General features: G+C 48.6%; 1 protein-coding gene across 6 annotated transcripts in view; it reads left to right on the top strand.

Moving 5' to 3' along the window:
- The window catches only part of LOC110517996 (ceramide synthase 2), a 30,524-nt gene that overhangs the window by 11,139 nt on the left and 4,399 nt on the right, over positions 1-14,986 (top strand). For all 6 annotated transcript variants that reach the window (XM_090239173.1, XM_090239174.1, XM_090239175.1 and 3 more), the window contains 4 exons: positions 2,652-2,744; positions 3,199-3,327; positions 4,657-4,763; positions 11,562-11,715. In XM_090239173.1, coding sequence (XP_090095299.1) covers positions 2,652-2,744; positions 3,199-3,327; positions 4,657-4,763; positions 11,562-11,715 — 483 coding nt within the window. The remainder of the gene's footprint in view (positions 1-2,651; positions 2,745-3,198; positions 3,328-4,656; positions 4,764-11,561; positions 11,716-14,986) is intronic.

Genomic DNA, 14,986 nt, shown 5'->3' with positions numbered 1-14,986 from the left:
CCATGATAGTAGTGACCGCCCTACTGCATCGCACAGTTCAGGCTTGATCTGATTTCTCTCTAGAGAAACTGCACATTGACCTCACAGAAAAAAATCGAATAATTGAACTGACGTTGACCAATTAGTTGTTACATTTGGCTAATCGCTCAGCACTACTGGTCATTTACCAGGGTGATTTTGAAGAGCTCTCACACTCCCCTTACTCTTCTCACGTGTCTCCACACTAGTATAACCAACCAGGAAGAAAAACAACATATCATACTTGAACAGGCGCAGCTTGGCTGACGTTTTCTAACCATGTCCAGATCTCTGAGTCACACATAAAACATATAAAGCTAGTTGATAATACTGAATCTCAGGTCCAAAATACACAGGTCCATATTTAGTAGTGACACTGTTTTTAAATGTATCTTTAACAAGTGGGGGAATGTGTGGCTTAGATTGTTTGTTCAGTCTTTACTGGGTGCCAGGTCCTAATCAAAGGAATGATGATGTCACCCAAACTGGAACGGAGACAATAGGATTATGTTTGATCAGGCTCCACACCTAACAATGTTGCCTGGGGTTTAAAGCAGGTCACGTCCCAGATGGCGCCTCCTATTGGCCCTGGTCAAACGGAGTGCACTACATCAGGACTAGAGTGCCAATTGGGATGAAGGCATAGCTTGTTCGAGAGATTTTGGATGTGTTTTATGTGATCGTATTTGCAACAAAGAATTCAACACAGTTGGTAACTACTTGGTATCCAACTTGTTGGCCTACTTAGTAGGGCTAATTTTGATGAATCCCCAAAAATAAAAAGTGGTATTAGATAGACTAATTATTATGCAATTGCAATTTTAACCATGTAGTTGCTAAGTAAATACCAACTGTAGCGTAGTGTAAAACACCATGTAGCTCTGGTGCCGTATGTATCAATCAAATTCAATGAATCAAATGTATTTATATAGCCCTTCTTACATCAGCTGATATCTCAAAGTGCTGTACAGAAACCCAGCCTAAAACCCCAAACAGCAAGCAATGCAGGTGTAGAAGCACGATGGCTAGGAAAAACTCCCTAGAAAGGCCAAAACCTAGGAAGAAACCTAGAGAGGAACCAGGCTCTGAGGCGTGACCAGTCGGGTGCCGGGTGGAGATTTTAACAGAACATGGCCAAGATGTTCAAACGTTCATAGATGACCAGCATGGTCAAATAATAATAATCACAGTGGTTGTAGAGGGTGCAACAGTTGGCTCAGTTGGCTTTTCATAGCCGAGCATTCAGAGATAGAGACAGCAGGTGCGGTACAAAAACAGCAGATCCTGGACAAGGTAGCACGTCCGGTGAACAGATCAGGTTTTCATAGCCGCAGGCAGAACAGTTGAAACTGGAGCAGCAGTACGACCAAGTGGACTGGGGACAGCAAGGAGTCATCAGGCCAGGTAGTCCTGAGGCATGGTCCTAGGGCTCAGGTCCTCCGAGAGAAAGAGATAGAGAGAGAGAGAATTAGAGGGAGCATACTTAAATTCACACAAGACACCGGATAAGACAGGAGAAATGCTGCAGATATAACAGACTGACCCTAGCCCCCCGACACAAACTACTGCAGCATAATTACTGGCGGCTGAGACATGAGGGGACGGGAGACACTGTGGGCCCATCCGACTATACCTCCGGACAGGGCCAAGCAAGCAAGATATAACCCCACCCATTTTGCCAAAGCACAGCCCCCACACCACTAGAGGGATATCTTCAACCACCAACTTACTACTGAGAAAAGGCAGAGTATAGCCCACGAATATCTCCCCCCAGCACGAACCCGAGGGGTCTTGTGACTGTAGCGTACGTGTAGGTATGTACGGCAGGACCAAATCAGAAAGATAGGTAGGAGCAAGTCCATGTAATGCTTTGTAGGTTAGCAGTAAAACCTTGAAATCAGCCCTTGCCTTGACAGGAAGCCAGTATAGAGAGGCTAGCACTGGATCAAATTTTGGGGTTCTATTCAAGATTCCAGCAGCTGTTTTTTAGCACTAACTGAAGTTTATTTTGTGCTTTATCCGGGTAGCTGGAAAGGAGAGCATTGCAGTAGTCTAACCTAGAAGTGACAAAAGCATAGATTCATTTTTTGGCATCATTTTTGGACAGAAAGTTTCAGATTTTTTGCAATGTTACGTAGATGGAAAAAACTGTCCTTGAAACAGGGGACTCTAAGTAGGATCTGCTGATCTATGACCAGTTGTCCCCTGTCCATGTTGTCTTATTCATTGTGATCTAAAAGTCAAAACTGATCTTAAATCATCACTCTACTCTAAGATGCTCGATGGCTACACAGCCCCTGATTTCTTTGCCCCCGCTAGAGGCACTGTCTCCGTTCTAAATGGCTCCCTATTTAGTGCACTACTTTTGAACAGAGGCCTTTGCACTGTGTAGGGAATACGGTGCCATTTCAGACGCAAACACTCAGGCATAGGAGAAGGGATTTGGAGAGCTCTTTGTTTTGAGTCTGTTCTGTTGGAATGTGATTCATTCATGGCACTGTAAGATTATGTTACCTGTTACTGGTGTTTCTCTCTCTCTCTCTCTCTCTCTCTCTCTCTCTCTCTCTCTCTCTCTCCCTCTCTCTCTCTCTCTCTCTCTCTCTCTCTCTCTCTCTCTCTCTCTCTCTCTCTAGACTATGCTGGATTCTCAGTACTGGTACTACATCCTGGAGATGAGCTTCTATGGTTCGCTTCTCTTCAGAGTCACTTTTGATGTCAAGAGGAAGGTGAGAGTCGGGGATCCCAGTCCCTGCCAGCCCCTATGGGCTTTTCTCAAGCTCTGCTTTCTTTCCCATACACCTGCATTATCTTCCACTCTCTGACCCGTTTAACTGAGAAGCTCTGCTTTCTCACATTAGTTACCCACTGCAGTCCTAATTAGATAGTGGCCTGCCTGCCACCTCTGACAGGCCAGCGCATTAAATATCTTATGGAGATAAAAAGTAGAAAGTATGAGACATTTTTATCAAAGTAAATTGCAGTTGGCTACTCATAAGCAATTACAGTTAATGATCTTTTCCACTATATTAGTTGTTCCAACCTGCCTAACATTGTCCATCTGCCTGCTTAGTTATGCATGTTACACTATCAAGTGATTTTGAGGACATGTAGTAGAATAACAACAGTAGCAACAGAAGCCACAGGGACAGGTGAAGATGTTTGTTGTGTTGTCTCCTCTAGGACTTTAAGGAACAGATCATCCACCATTTGGCCACCCTGACGCTGCTGTCCTTCTCTTGGTGTGTCAACTACATCCGTATAGGAACCCTGGTGATGCTCATCCACGATGCCTCCGACGTCCTGCTAGAGGTCTGCCACCATGTGGAGTGTCTGTGTGTGGTGTGTTCTGTGTGTGGTGTGTGGTGTGGTGTGTGGTGTGTTCTGTGTGGTGTGTTATGTGTGGTGTGTAGTGTGTGGTGTGTGGTGTGTAGTGTGTGGTGTGTGTGGTGTGTGGTGTGTTCTGTGTGGTGTGTTCTGTGTGGTGTGTGGTGTGTGGTGTGTAGTGTGTGGTGTGTGTGGTGTGTGGTGTGTTCTGTGTGGTGTGTTCTGTGTAGTGTGTGGTGTGTGGTGTGTTCTGTGTGGTGTGTAGTGTGTGGTGTGTGTGGTGTGTTCTGTGTAGTGTGTGGTGTGTGGTGTGTTCTGTGTGGTGTGTTCTGTGTGGTGTGTGGTGTGTTCTGTGTGGTGTGTGGTGTGTTATGTGTGGTATGTAGTGTGTGGTGTGTGGTATGTAGTGTGTGGTGTGTTATGTGTGGTATGTAGTGTGTGGTGTGTGGTATGTAGTGTGTGGTGTGTGTGGTGTGTTCTGTGTAGTGTGTGGTGTGTGGTGTGTTCTGTGTGGTGTGTTCTGTGTTCTGTGTGGTGTGTTCTGTGTGGTGTGTGGTGTGTTCTGTGTGGTGTGTGGTGTGTTATGTGTGGTATGTAGTGTGTGGTGTGTTCTGTGTGTGTGTGGCAGACACTTTATTTATTTATATATTTTTATTTTACCCCTTTATCTCCCGGATTTTGTGGTATCCAACTGGTAGATAAAGTCTTGTCTCATCGCTGAAACTCCCGTATGGACTCGGGAGAGGTGAAGGTCGAGAGCCATGCGTCCACCTAAACACAACCCAACCAAGCCACACTGCTTCTTGACACAATGAACATTCACCCGGAAGCCAGCCGCACCAATGTGTCGGAGGAAACACCGTACACCTGGCCACCGTGTCAGCGTGCGCTGCGCCCAGCCCGCCACAGGAGTTGCTAGTGCCCGATGGGACAAGGACATCCCTGCCCTCTAAACCCTCCCCTAACCCGCACGACGCTGGGCCAATTGTGTGCCGCCCCATGGGTCTCCCGGTTCGCGGCCGGCTGCGACAGAGCCTGGACCCGAACCCAAAATCTCTGGTGGCACAGCTTGCACTGCGATGCCGTGCCTTAGACCACTGAGCCACTCGGGAGGCCAAGAGTGGCAGACACTTTTATCCAGAGCAACGGTTACGTCCCAAATGGCCCACTGGTAAACATAGGGCTCATGTTAACAGTAGTGCACTGAAGAGAAACAGGTGCATATAGAACACCCCCATAGAGTGAGCTGTGCCGTGTGTTTCTGGTAGAGGGGAGACTCACTGTGTGTTTTTTCTCTTCTCTCTCCTACCCCAGTCTGCCAAGTTGTTTAACTATGCCAAATGGGAGAGAACCTGCAACAGTCTCTTTGTGGTGTTTGCCATTGTGTTCATGGTAACCCGACTGATCATCTTCCCATTCTGGTAAGGCAACTGACGAACCCTAGCTGTGTGTGTGTTGTGTGTGTTGTGTGTGTGTGTGTGTGTGTGTGTGTGTGTGTGTGTGTGTGTGTGTGTGTGTGTGTGTGTGCGTGTGCGTGTGTGCGTGTGTGTGTCTCTCTCTCTATTGTTTGTTCACCAGTTGGCACACAGGAGGAGTGATTGTCAGGGGAAAGTCTTTGTCTCATGAGCGCTCAGTGATACAGAAGCCAATATTTATTGAATTATGTTCTGTCTACCTCTCCTGTGAGAAACAATCAACCATCTCATTTCACTCTGAAAGGCCAAACAAAGAGACGTTGAACTTTGCAAAAGTACAAAACATCATGTTCTGTTCTCTGCAGAGAAAGTAAACCAGGGTTGGGTTCATTAGTGCACACTGTAGAAAAAGGTTATGCAACTGAAAGCAAAAACAAACGTTTCCTTTTTCCCCCCACATATTTGAATTCTATATTTTTCCAGCTCTGTAGTCAGCCCCAAAAATGAAAACGAATGTTTCTGTTTGGTCAGGCTCATGTTTCCCCTTCCTGTTTCAGTCTGGTGCCTATTGAATACGACCCAATGTTTCTTTTTGTTCAGGCTCAGGTTTTCCTTCCTGTTTCTGTTAAGGTGCGTGAATGAGGACCCAAAAGCGAACTAACGTAAACAGGGCTTCTTTAATAACAAAACATACGTAGGCTCAGATGGACCGGCAGATTCCGACAGGACAGGACAAGGTTGCAGCAAACATGACGATAGTCTGGTTCTGGCATGAATAACACAAACAAGAATCCGACAAAGACAGAAACAAAAACAGAGAGAGATATAGAGGGCTAATCAGAGGGAAAAAGGGAACAGGTGGGAAAAGGGGTGACGAGGTAGTTAGGAGGAGACAAGGAACAGCTGGGGGAAAGAGGGGGAGAAAAGGTAACCTAATAACGACCAGCAGAGGGAGACAGGGTGAAGGGAAAGGACAGAAACAAGACACAACATGACAATACATGACAGTACCCCCCCACTCACCGAGCGCCTCCTGGCGCACTCGAGGAGGAAACCTGGCGGCAACGGAGGAAATCATTGATCAGCGCACGGTCCAGCACGTCCCGAGAGGGAACCCAACTCCTCTCCTCAGGACCGTACCCCTCCCAATCTACTAGGTACTGATGACCACGGCCCCGAGGACGCATGTCCAAAATCCTACGGACCCTGTAGATGGGTGCGCCCTCGACAAGGATGGGGGGGGGGGGGGGGAGACGAGCGGGGGCGCGAAGAACGGGCTTGACACAGGAGACATGGAAGACCGGGTGGACGCGACGAAGATATCGCGGAAGAAGAAGTCGAACTGCGACAGGATTAATGATCTGAGCAATACGGAACGGACCAATGAACCGCGGGGTCAACTTGCGAGAAGCGGTCTTAAGGGGAAGGTTCTGAGTGGAGAGCCAAACTCTCTGACCGCGACAATATCTAGGACTCTTAGTTCTACGCTTATTAGCAGCCCTCACAGTCTGCGCCCTATAACGGCAAAGTGCAGACCTGACCCTCTTCCAGGTGCGCTCGCAACGTTGGACAAAAGCCTGAGCGGAGGGGACGCTGGACTCGGCGAACTGAGATGAGAACAGCGGAGGCTGGTACCCGAGGCTACTCTGAAAAGGAGATAGCCCGGTTGCAGACGAAGGAAGCGAGTTGTGGGCGTATTCTGCCCAGGGGAGCTGTTCTGACCAAGACGCAGGGTTGCGAAAAGAAAGACTGCGTAAGATGCGACCAATAGTCTGATTGGCCCGTTCTGCTTGACCGTTAGACTGGGGGTGAAAGCCGGAAGAGAGACTGACGGAAGCCCCAATCAAACGGCAAAACTCCCTCCAAAATTGAGACGTGAATTGCGGACCTCTGTCCGAAACGACGTCTGACGGAAGGCCATGAATTCTGAAAACATTCTCGATGATGATTTGTGCCGTCTCTTTAGCAGAAGGAAGCTTAGCAAGGGGAATAAAATGAGCCGCCTTAGAGAACCTGTCGACAACCGTAAGAATAACAGTCTTCCCCGCTGACGAAGGCAGTCCGGTGACAAAATCTAAGGCGATGTGAGACCACGGTCGAGAGGGAATGGGAAGCGGCCTGAGACGGCCGGCAGGAGGGGAGTTACCGGACTTAGTCTGCGCGCAGACCGAACAAGCAGCCACGAAGCGACGCGTGTCATGCTCCCGGGTGGGCCACCAAAAACGCTGGCGAATGGAAGCAAGCGTACCCCGAACGCCAGGATGGCCGGCTAACTTAGCAGAGTGAGCCCACTGAAGAACGGCCAGACGAGTAGGAACGGGAACGAAAAGAAGGTTCCTAGGACAAGCGTGCGGCGACGGAGTTTGAGTGAGTGCTTGCTTTACCTGCCTCTCAATTCCCCAGACAGTCAACCCGACAACACGCCCCTCAGGGAGAATCCCCTCGGGGTCAGTGGAGGCTACTGAAGAACTGAAGAGACGAGATAAAGCATCAGGCTTGGTGTTCTTAGAGCCCGGACGATAAGAAATCACGAACTCGAAACGAGCGAAAAACAGCGCCCAGCGCGCCTGACGCGCATTAAGTCGTTTGGCAGAACGGATGTACTCAAGGTTCCTATGGTCAGTCCAAACGACAAAAGGAACGGTCGCCCCCTCCAACCACTGTCGCCATTCGCCTAGGGCTAAGCGGATGGCGAGCAGTTCGCGGTTTCCCACATCATAGTTACGTTCCGACGGCGACAGGCGATGAGATAAATACGCGCAAGGGTGGACCTTGTCGTCAGAGAGGGAGCGCTGAGAAAGAATGGCTCCCACGCCCACCTCTGACGCGTCAACCTCGACCACAAACTGTCTAGAGACGTCAGGTGTAACAAGGATAGGTGCGGATGTAAAACGATTCTTGAGGAGATCAAAAGCTCCCTGGGCGGAAACGGACCACTTAAAGCACGTCTTGACAGAAGTAAGGGCTGTGAGAGGAGCTGCCACCTGACCGAAATTACGGATGAAACGACGATAGAAGTTCGCGAAGCCGAGAAAGCGCTGCAGCTCGACGCGTGACTTAGGGACGGGCCAATCAATGACAGCTTGGACCTTAGCGGGATCCATCTTAATGCCTTCAGCGGAAATAACAGAACCGAGAAATGTGACGGAGGAGGCATGAAAAGAGCACTTCTCAGCCTTCACAAAAAGACAATTCTCTAAAAGGCGCTGGAGGACACGTCGAACGTGCTGAACATGAATTTGGAGTGACGGTGAAAAAATCAGGATATCGTCAAGGTAAACGAAAACAAAGATGTTCAGCATGTCTCTCAGGACATCATTGACTAATGCCTGAAAGACAGCTGGAGCGTTAGCGAGGCCGAAAGGAAGAACCCGGTATTCAAAGTGCCCTAACGGAGTGTTAAACGCCGTCTTCCACTCGTCCCCCTCCCTGATGCGCACGAGATGGTAAGCGTTACGAAGGTCCAACTTAGTGAAAAACCTGGCTCCCTGCAGGATCTCGAAGGCTGAAGACATAAGAGGAAGCGGATAACGATTCTTCACTGTTATGTCATTCAGCCCTCGATAATCTATGCAGGGGCGCAGGGACCCGTCCTTCTTCTTAACAAAAAAAAACCCCGCTCCGGCGGGAGAGGAGGAGGGGACTATGGTACCGGCGGCAAGAGCTACAGACAAATAATCTTCGAGAGCCTTACGTTCGGGAGCCGACAGAGAGTATAGTCTACCCCGGGGGGGAGTGGTTCCCGGAAGGAGATCAATACTACAATCATACGACCGGTGTGGAGGAAGAGAGGTGGCCCTGGACCGACTGAACACCGTGCGCAGATCGTGATATTCCTCCGGCACCCCTGTCAAATCACCAGGCTCCTCCTGTGAAGAAGAGACAGAGGAAACAGGAGGGATAGCAGACATTAAACATTTCACATGACAAGAGACGTTCCAGGAGAGGATAGAATTACTAGACCAATTAATAGAAGGATTATGACAAACTAGCCAGGGATGGACCAAAACAACAGGTGTAAAAGGTGAACGAAAAATTAAAAAAGAAATGGTTTCGCTATGATTACCAGAAACAGTGAGGGTTAAAGGTAGCGTCTCACGCTGAATCCTGGGGAGAGGACTACCATCCAGGGCGAACAAGGCCGTGGACTCCCTTAACTGTCTGAGAGGAATGTCATGTTCCCGAGCCCAGGTCTCGTCCATAAAACAGCCCTCCGCCCCAGAGTCTATTAAGGCACTGCAGGAAGCTGACGAACCGGTCCAGCGTAGATGGACCGACAAGGTAGTGCAGGATCTTGAAGGAGAGACAGGAGTAGTAGCGCTCACCAGTAGCCCTCCGCTTACTGATGAGCTCTGGCTTTTACTGGACATGAAGTGACAAAATGACCAGCAGAACCGCAATAGAGACAGAGGCGGTTGGTGATTCTCCGTTCCCTCTCCTTAGTCGAGATGCGGATACCTCCCAGCTGCATAGGCTCAGCACCCGAGCCGGCAGAGGAAGATGGTAGTGATGCGGAGAGGGGGGCAACGGAGAACGCGAGCTCCTTTCCACGAGCTCGGTGACGAAGATCAACCCGTCGCTCAATGCGAATAGCGAGTTCAATCAAGGAATCCACGCTGGAAGGAACCTCCCGGGAGAGAATCTCATCCTTTACCTCTGCGCGGAGACCCTCCAGAAAACGAGCGAGCAAAGCCGGCTCGTTCCAGCCACTGGAGGCAGCAAGAGTGCGAAACTCAATAGAGTAGTCTGTTATGGATCGATTACCTTGACATAGGGAAGACAGGACCCTGGAAGCCTCCTCCCCAAAAACAGATCGATCAAAAACCCGTATCATCTCCTCCTTAAAGTCCTGATACTGGTTAGTACACTCAGCCCTTGCCTCCCAGATTGCCGTGCCCCACTCACGAGCCCGTCCAGTAAGGAGAGATATGACGTAGGCGACACGAGCAGTGCTCCTGGAGTAAGTGTTGGGCTGGAGAGAAAACACAATATCACACTGGGTGAGGATACGTAGGCTCAGATGGACCGGCAGATTCCGACAGGACAGGACAAGGTTGCAGCAAACATGACGATAGTCTGGTTCTGGCATGAATAACACAAACAAGAATCCGACAAAGACAGAAACAAAAACAGAGAGAGATATAGAGGGCTAATCAGAGGGAAAAAGGGAACAGGTGGGAAAAGGGGTGACGAGGTAGTTAGGAGGAGACAAGGAACAGCTGGGGGAAAGAGGGGGAGAAAAGGTAACCTAATAACGACCAGCAGAGGGAGACAGGGTGAAGGGAAAGGACAGAAACAAGACACAACATGACAATACATGACAGTACCCCCCCACTCACCGAGCGCCTCCTGGCGCACTCGAGGAGGAAACCTGGCGGCAACGGAGGAAATCATTGATCAGCGCACGGTCCAGCACGTCCCGAGAGGGAACCCAACTCCTCTCCTCAGGACCGTACCCCTCCCAATCTACTAGGTACTGATGACCACGGCCCCGAGGACGCATGTCCAAAATCCTACGGACCCTGTAGATGGGTGCGCCCTCGACAAGGATGGGGGGGGGGGGGGGGGAGACGAGCGGGGGCGCGAAGAACGGGCTTGACACAGGAGACATGGAAGACCGGGTGGACGCGACGAAGATATCGCGGAATACATGACAGTTTCAGTCTGGTGTCTCTAGAATACGACCCAATGTTTCTGTTTGGTCAGGCTCAGGTTTCCCCTTCCTGTTTCAGTCTGGTGCCTGTTGAATACGACCCAATGTTTCTGTTTGGTCAGGCTCAGGTTTCCCCTTCCTGTTTCAGTCTGGTGCCTATTGAATACGACCCAATGTTTCTGTTTGGTCAGGCTCAGGTTTTCCTTCCTGTTTCAGTCTGGTGCCTATTGAATACGACCCAATGTTTCTGTTTGGTCAGGCTCAGGTTTCCCCTTCCTGTTTCAGTCTGGTGCCTATTGAATACGACCCAATGTTTCTGTTTGGTCAGCCTCAGGTTTTCCTTCCTGTTTCAGTCTGGTGCCTATTGAATATGACCCAATGTTTCTGTTTGGTCAGGCTCAGGTTTCCCCTTCCTGTTTCAGTCTGGTGCCTGTTGAATACGACCCAATGTTTCTGTTTGGTCAGGCTCAGGTTTTCCTTCCTGTTTCAGTCTGGTGCCTATTGAATACGACCCAATGTTTCTGTTTGGTCAGGCTCAGGTTTCCCCTTCCTGTTTCAGTCTGGTGTCTATTGAATACGACCCAATGTTTATGTTTGGTCAGGCTCAGGTTTTCCTTCCTGTTTCAGTCTGGTGCCTGTTGAATACGACCCAATGTTTCCGCAACTGGTTAATCTTTCCTGAATTGGACGGCATTGAATGAGCACAATGTCCCCTTTCTCTCATGGACATTACTTACCAATTGACAGAATAGCAGATTTCTTAGCTATCATTGTTGTACAGATAGTTACATAGTATTTACCTACTTATTTCAATAATGAAAAACCCCTATAAAGCAAAGAGTAGCCATTCATTTCCTTCACGAAGGCTTGTGTTTAGGAGGCATGAAAAGCAAAAACATTTTTAAACGGGAAAATAATCCTATTGAATTCTTACTGGTTATACCGCCTCTGCTTCACGTTGTTTTCTCACGTTCCATGCACACTGAACACCACCCAGGACAAGTTTAAATGTTTAACAGAGCTTATCATATCTAGTAGTCTGTATCATATAAATGTATATTTTAGCACTTCGGGTTTGTGAAAAAGTATCTTGCAAATAAAATGCATTACCATCATCAGCATCATTGTCTGCATTGGTTACATCATTCCAGGCTGATCCACTGTACGTGGGTGTACCCCACACTCCAGTACCCCCCGTTCTTTGGTTACTACTTCTTCAACGTCATGCTGGTGGTCCTCCTGTTCCTGCACATCTTCTGGGCCTACCTCATCCTGCGCATGGTCAAGAAGTTTCTCTTCGGCAAAGTGAGTCATCTTTTTGGCAGTGGTTTATTTCACTCTTTCTTTTCCACTCTTCACCCATTCCCTTTATGACAGCCATCACATGGTCACAACGTCACCACTTCAAGCAGGCCTGAATCATACCAGTCTGACACTCAAACCAGTGGTCCCCAAACCGCTCTCTGAGTCCCCCAGCCGTTCTACTTCCATCAACAGGTGGTCTTCCACTGATCTACCCCAGTACTAGCATACCTGTTTCATCTGGGCAACTAATCATCACGTTCTTGATTAGTTGGAATTAGGTGTGCTGGGGGGGGGGGGGGGGGGGGATGTCAGCTACCACTCAGCCTAGTCAGCCTTCTCTCTCCTGGCACCCCAATGGTGGAACCAGCCTCCGCCTGAAACTAGGACAGCAGAGTCCCTGGCTATCTTCTGAAAACACATGAAACCCTCCCTCTTCAAATAGTACCTTAAATGAATCAAGTATCTAAAAGTATTTTCCTACTAGCACTGACTTGACAGAACATGATCTTGTTACGACTGTGATGGTACAAACTGACAGAATACCAACTTGATGATGAGTTGACCAGAGGTTGATGAGGGGTTGACCAGCAGGTTGATGAGGGGTTGACCAGAGGTTGATGAGGGGTTGACCAGAGAAGTTGATGAGGGGTTGACCAGAGAGGTTGATGATGGGTTGACCAGAGGATGATGAAGGGTTGACCAGAGGATGATGAAGGGTTGACCAGAGGATGATGAAGGGTTGACCAGAGGTTGATGATGAGTTGACCAGAGAGGTTGATGATGGGTTGACCAGAGCGGTTGATGAGGGGTTGACCAGAGAGGTTGATGAGGGGTTGACCAGAGGATGATGAAGGGTTGACCAGAGGTTGATGAAGGGTTGACCAGAGAGGTTGATGATGGGTTGACCAGAGAGGTTGATGATGGGTTGACCAGAGAGGTTGATGAGGGGTTGACCAGAGGATGATGAAGGGTTGACCAGAGGTTGATGATGAGTTGACCAGAGAGGTTGATGATGAGTTGACCAGAGAGTTTGATGAAGGGTTGACCAGAGGATGATGAAGGGTTGACCAGAGGTTGATGATGAGTTGACCAGAGAGGTTGATGATGGGTTGACCAGAGAGGTTGATGATGAGTTGACCAGAGAGGTTGATGAAGGGTTGACCAGAGGATGATGAAGGGTTGACCAGAGGTTGATGATGAGTTGACCAGAGAGGTTGATGAGGGGTTGACCAGAGGATGATGAAGGGTTGACCAGAGAATGATGAAGGGTTGACCAGAGGTTGATGATGAGTTGACCAGAGAGGTTGATGATGGGTTGACCAGAGAGGTTGATGAGGGGTTGACCAGAGGATGATGAAGGGTTGACCAGAGAGGTTGATGATGAGTTGACCAGAGAGGTTGATGAGGGGTTGACCAGAGGATGATGAAGGGTTGACCAGAGGTTGATGATGAGTTGACCAGAGAGGTTGATGATGAGTTGACCAGAGAGGTTGATGATGGGTTGACCAGAGAGGTTGATGAGGGGTTGACCAGAGGATGATGAAGGGTTGACCAGAGGTTGATGATGAGTTGACCAGAGGATGATGAAGGGTTGACCAGAGAGGTTGATGATGAGTTGACCAGAGAGGTTGATGATGAGTTGACCAGAGAGGTTGATGATGAGTTGACCAGAGAGGTTGATGAGGGGTTGACCAGAGGATGATGAAGGGTTGACCAGAGGTTGATGATGAGTTGACCAGAGAGGTTGATGATGGGTTGACCAGAGAGGTTGATGAGGGGTTGACCAGAGGATGATGAAGGGTTGACCAGAGGTTGATGATGAGTTGACCAGATGAAACAGGTGTACTAGTACTGTACAGCTGGAGCTAGGAACATAAGCATTTCACTACACCCCTAATAACATCTGCAAAATATGTTTACTCAACCAATAAAAGGTGATTAGATTTTCATTTGATATGTGGTTGTCTCACCCAGCTATGTGAAGATGAATGCACTAAAGTTGCTGAATGACTAAAATGTTAAATGTTAGATGTAAGTGGATCCTACTATAGGAGAGTTCTGGGAAACATTGCTCTAAACACACATAGAGCCCCAGCCTACAGCTGCTTGACTGACCTGACTAGATCCTGCATAGCCAACAGGTCTCTGAAAGTCAGTGCTGTCTGATGTGAGTGGAGGGTAACAGAGACCTCAGCCCTTCTGCATTGACGTCCATGTGGTGTTATGGGTCAGTTCTGATTGGTGCTGTGGTGCAGACAGCTACACCACTGTCTGTTCTCTGTCAGATGACTACAGTGTCTGTTCTCTGTCAGATGACTACAGTGTCTGTTCTCTGTCAGTTGACTACAGTGTCTGTTCTCTGTCAGATGACTACAGTGTCTGTTCTCTGTCAGATGACTACAGTGTCTGTTCTCTGTCAGATGACTACAGTGTCTGTTCTCTGTCAGATGACTACAGTGTCTGTTCTCTGTCAGTTGACTACAGTGTCTGTTCTCTGTCAGTTGACTACAGTGTCTGTTCTCTGTCAGTTGACTACAGTGTCTGTTCTCTGTCAGATGACTACAGTGTCTGTTCTCTGTCAGATGACTACAGTGTCTGTTCTCTGTCAGATGACTACACCAGTGTCTGTTCTCTGTCAGATGACTACAGTGTCTGTTCTCTGTCAGATGACTACAGTGTCTGTTCTCTGTCAGATGACTACAGTGTCTGTTCTCTGTCAGTTGACTAGTGTCTGTTCTCTGTCAGTTGACTACAGTGTCTGTTGACTACAGTGTCTGTTCTCTGTCAGATGACTACAGTGTCTGTTCTCTGTCAGATGACTACAGTGTCTGTTCTCTGTCAGTTGACTACAGTGTCTGTTCTCTGTCAGATGACTACAGTGTCTGTTCTCTGTCAGTTGACTAGTGTCTGTTCTCTGTCAGTTGACTACAGTGTCTGTTGACTACAGTGTCTGTTCTCTGTCAGTTGACTACAGTGTCTGTTGACTACAGTGTCTGTTCTCTGTCAGTTGACTACAGTGTCTGTTCTCTGTCAGATGACTACAGTGTCTGTTCTCTGTCAATTGACTACAGTGTCTGTTCTCTGTCAGTTGACTACAGTGTCTGTTCTCTGTCAGATGACTACAGTGTCTGTTCTCTGTCAATTTACTACAGTGTCTGTTCTCTGTCAGATGACTACAGTGTCTGTTCTCTGTCAGTTGACTACAGTGTCTGTTCTCTGTCAGATGACTACAGTGTCTGTTCTCTGTCAGATGACTACAGTGTCTGTTCTC

This window comes from Oncorhynchus mykiss, chromosome 6 (assembly GCF_057628025.1).
Source record: "Oncorhynchus mykiss isolate SJ-2025 chromosome 6, ASM5762802v1, whole genome shotgun sequence".
NCBI lineage: Eukaryota > Metazoa > Chordata > Actinopteri > Salmoniformes > Salmonidae > Oncorhynchus > Oncorhynchus mykiss.
This window is presented reverse-complemented; position numbering and strand designations above follow the sequence as displayed.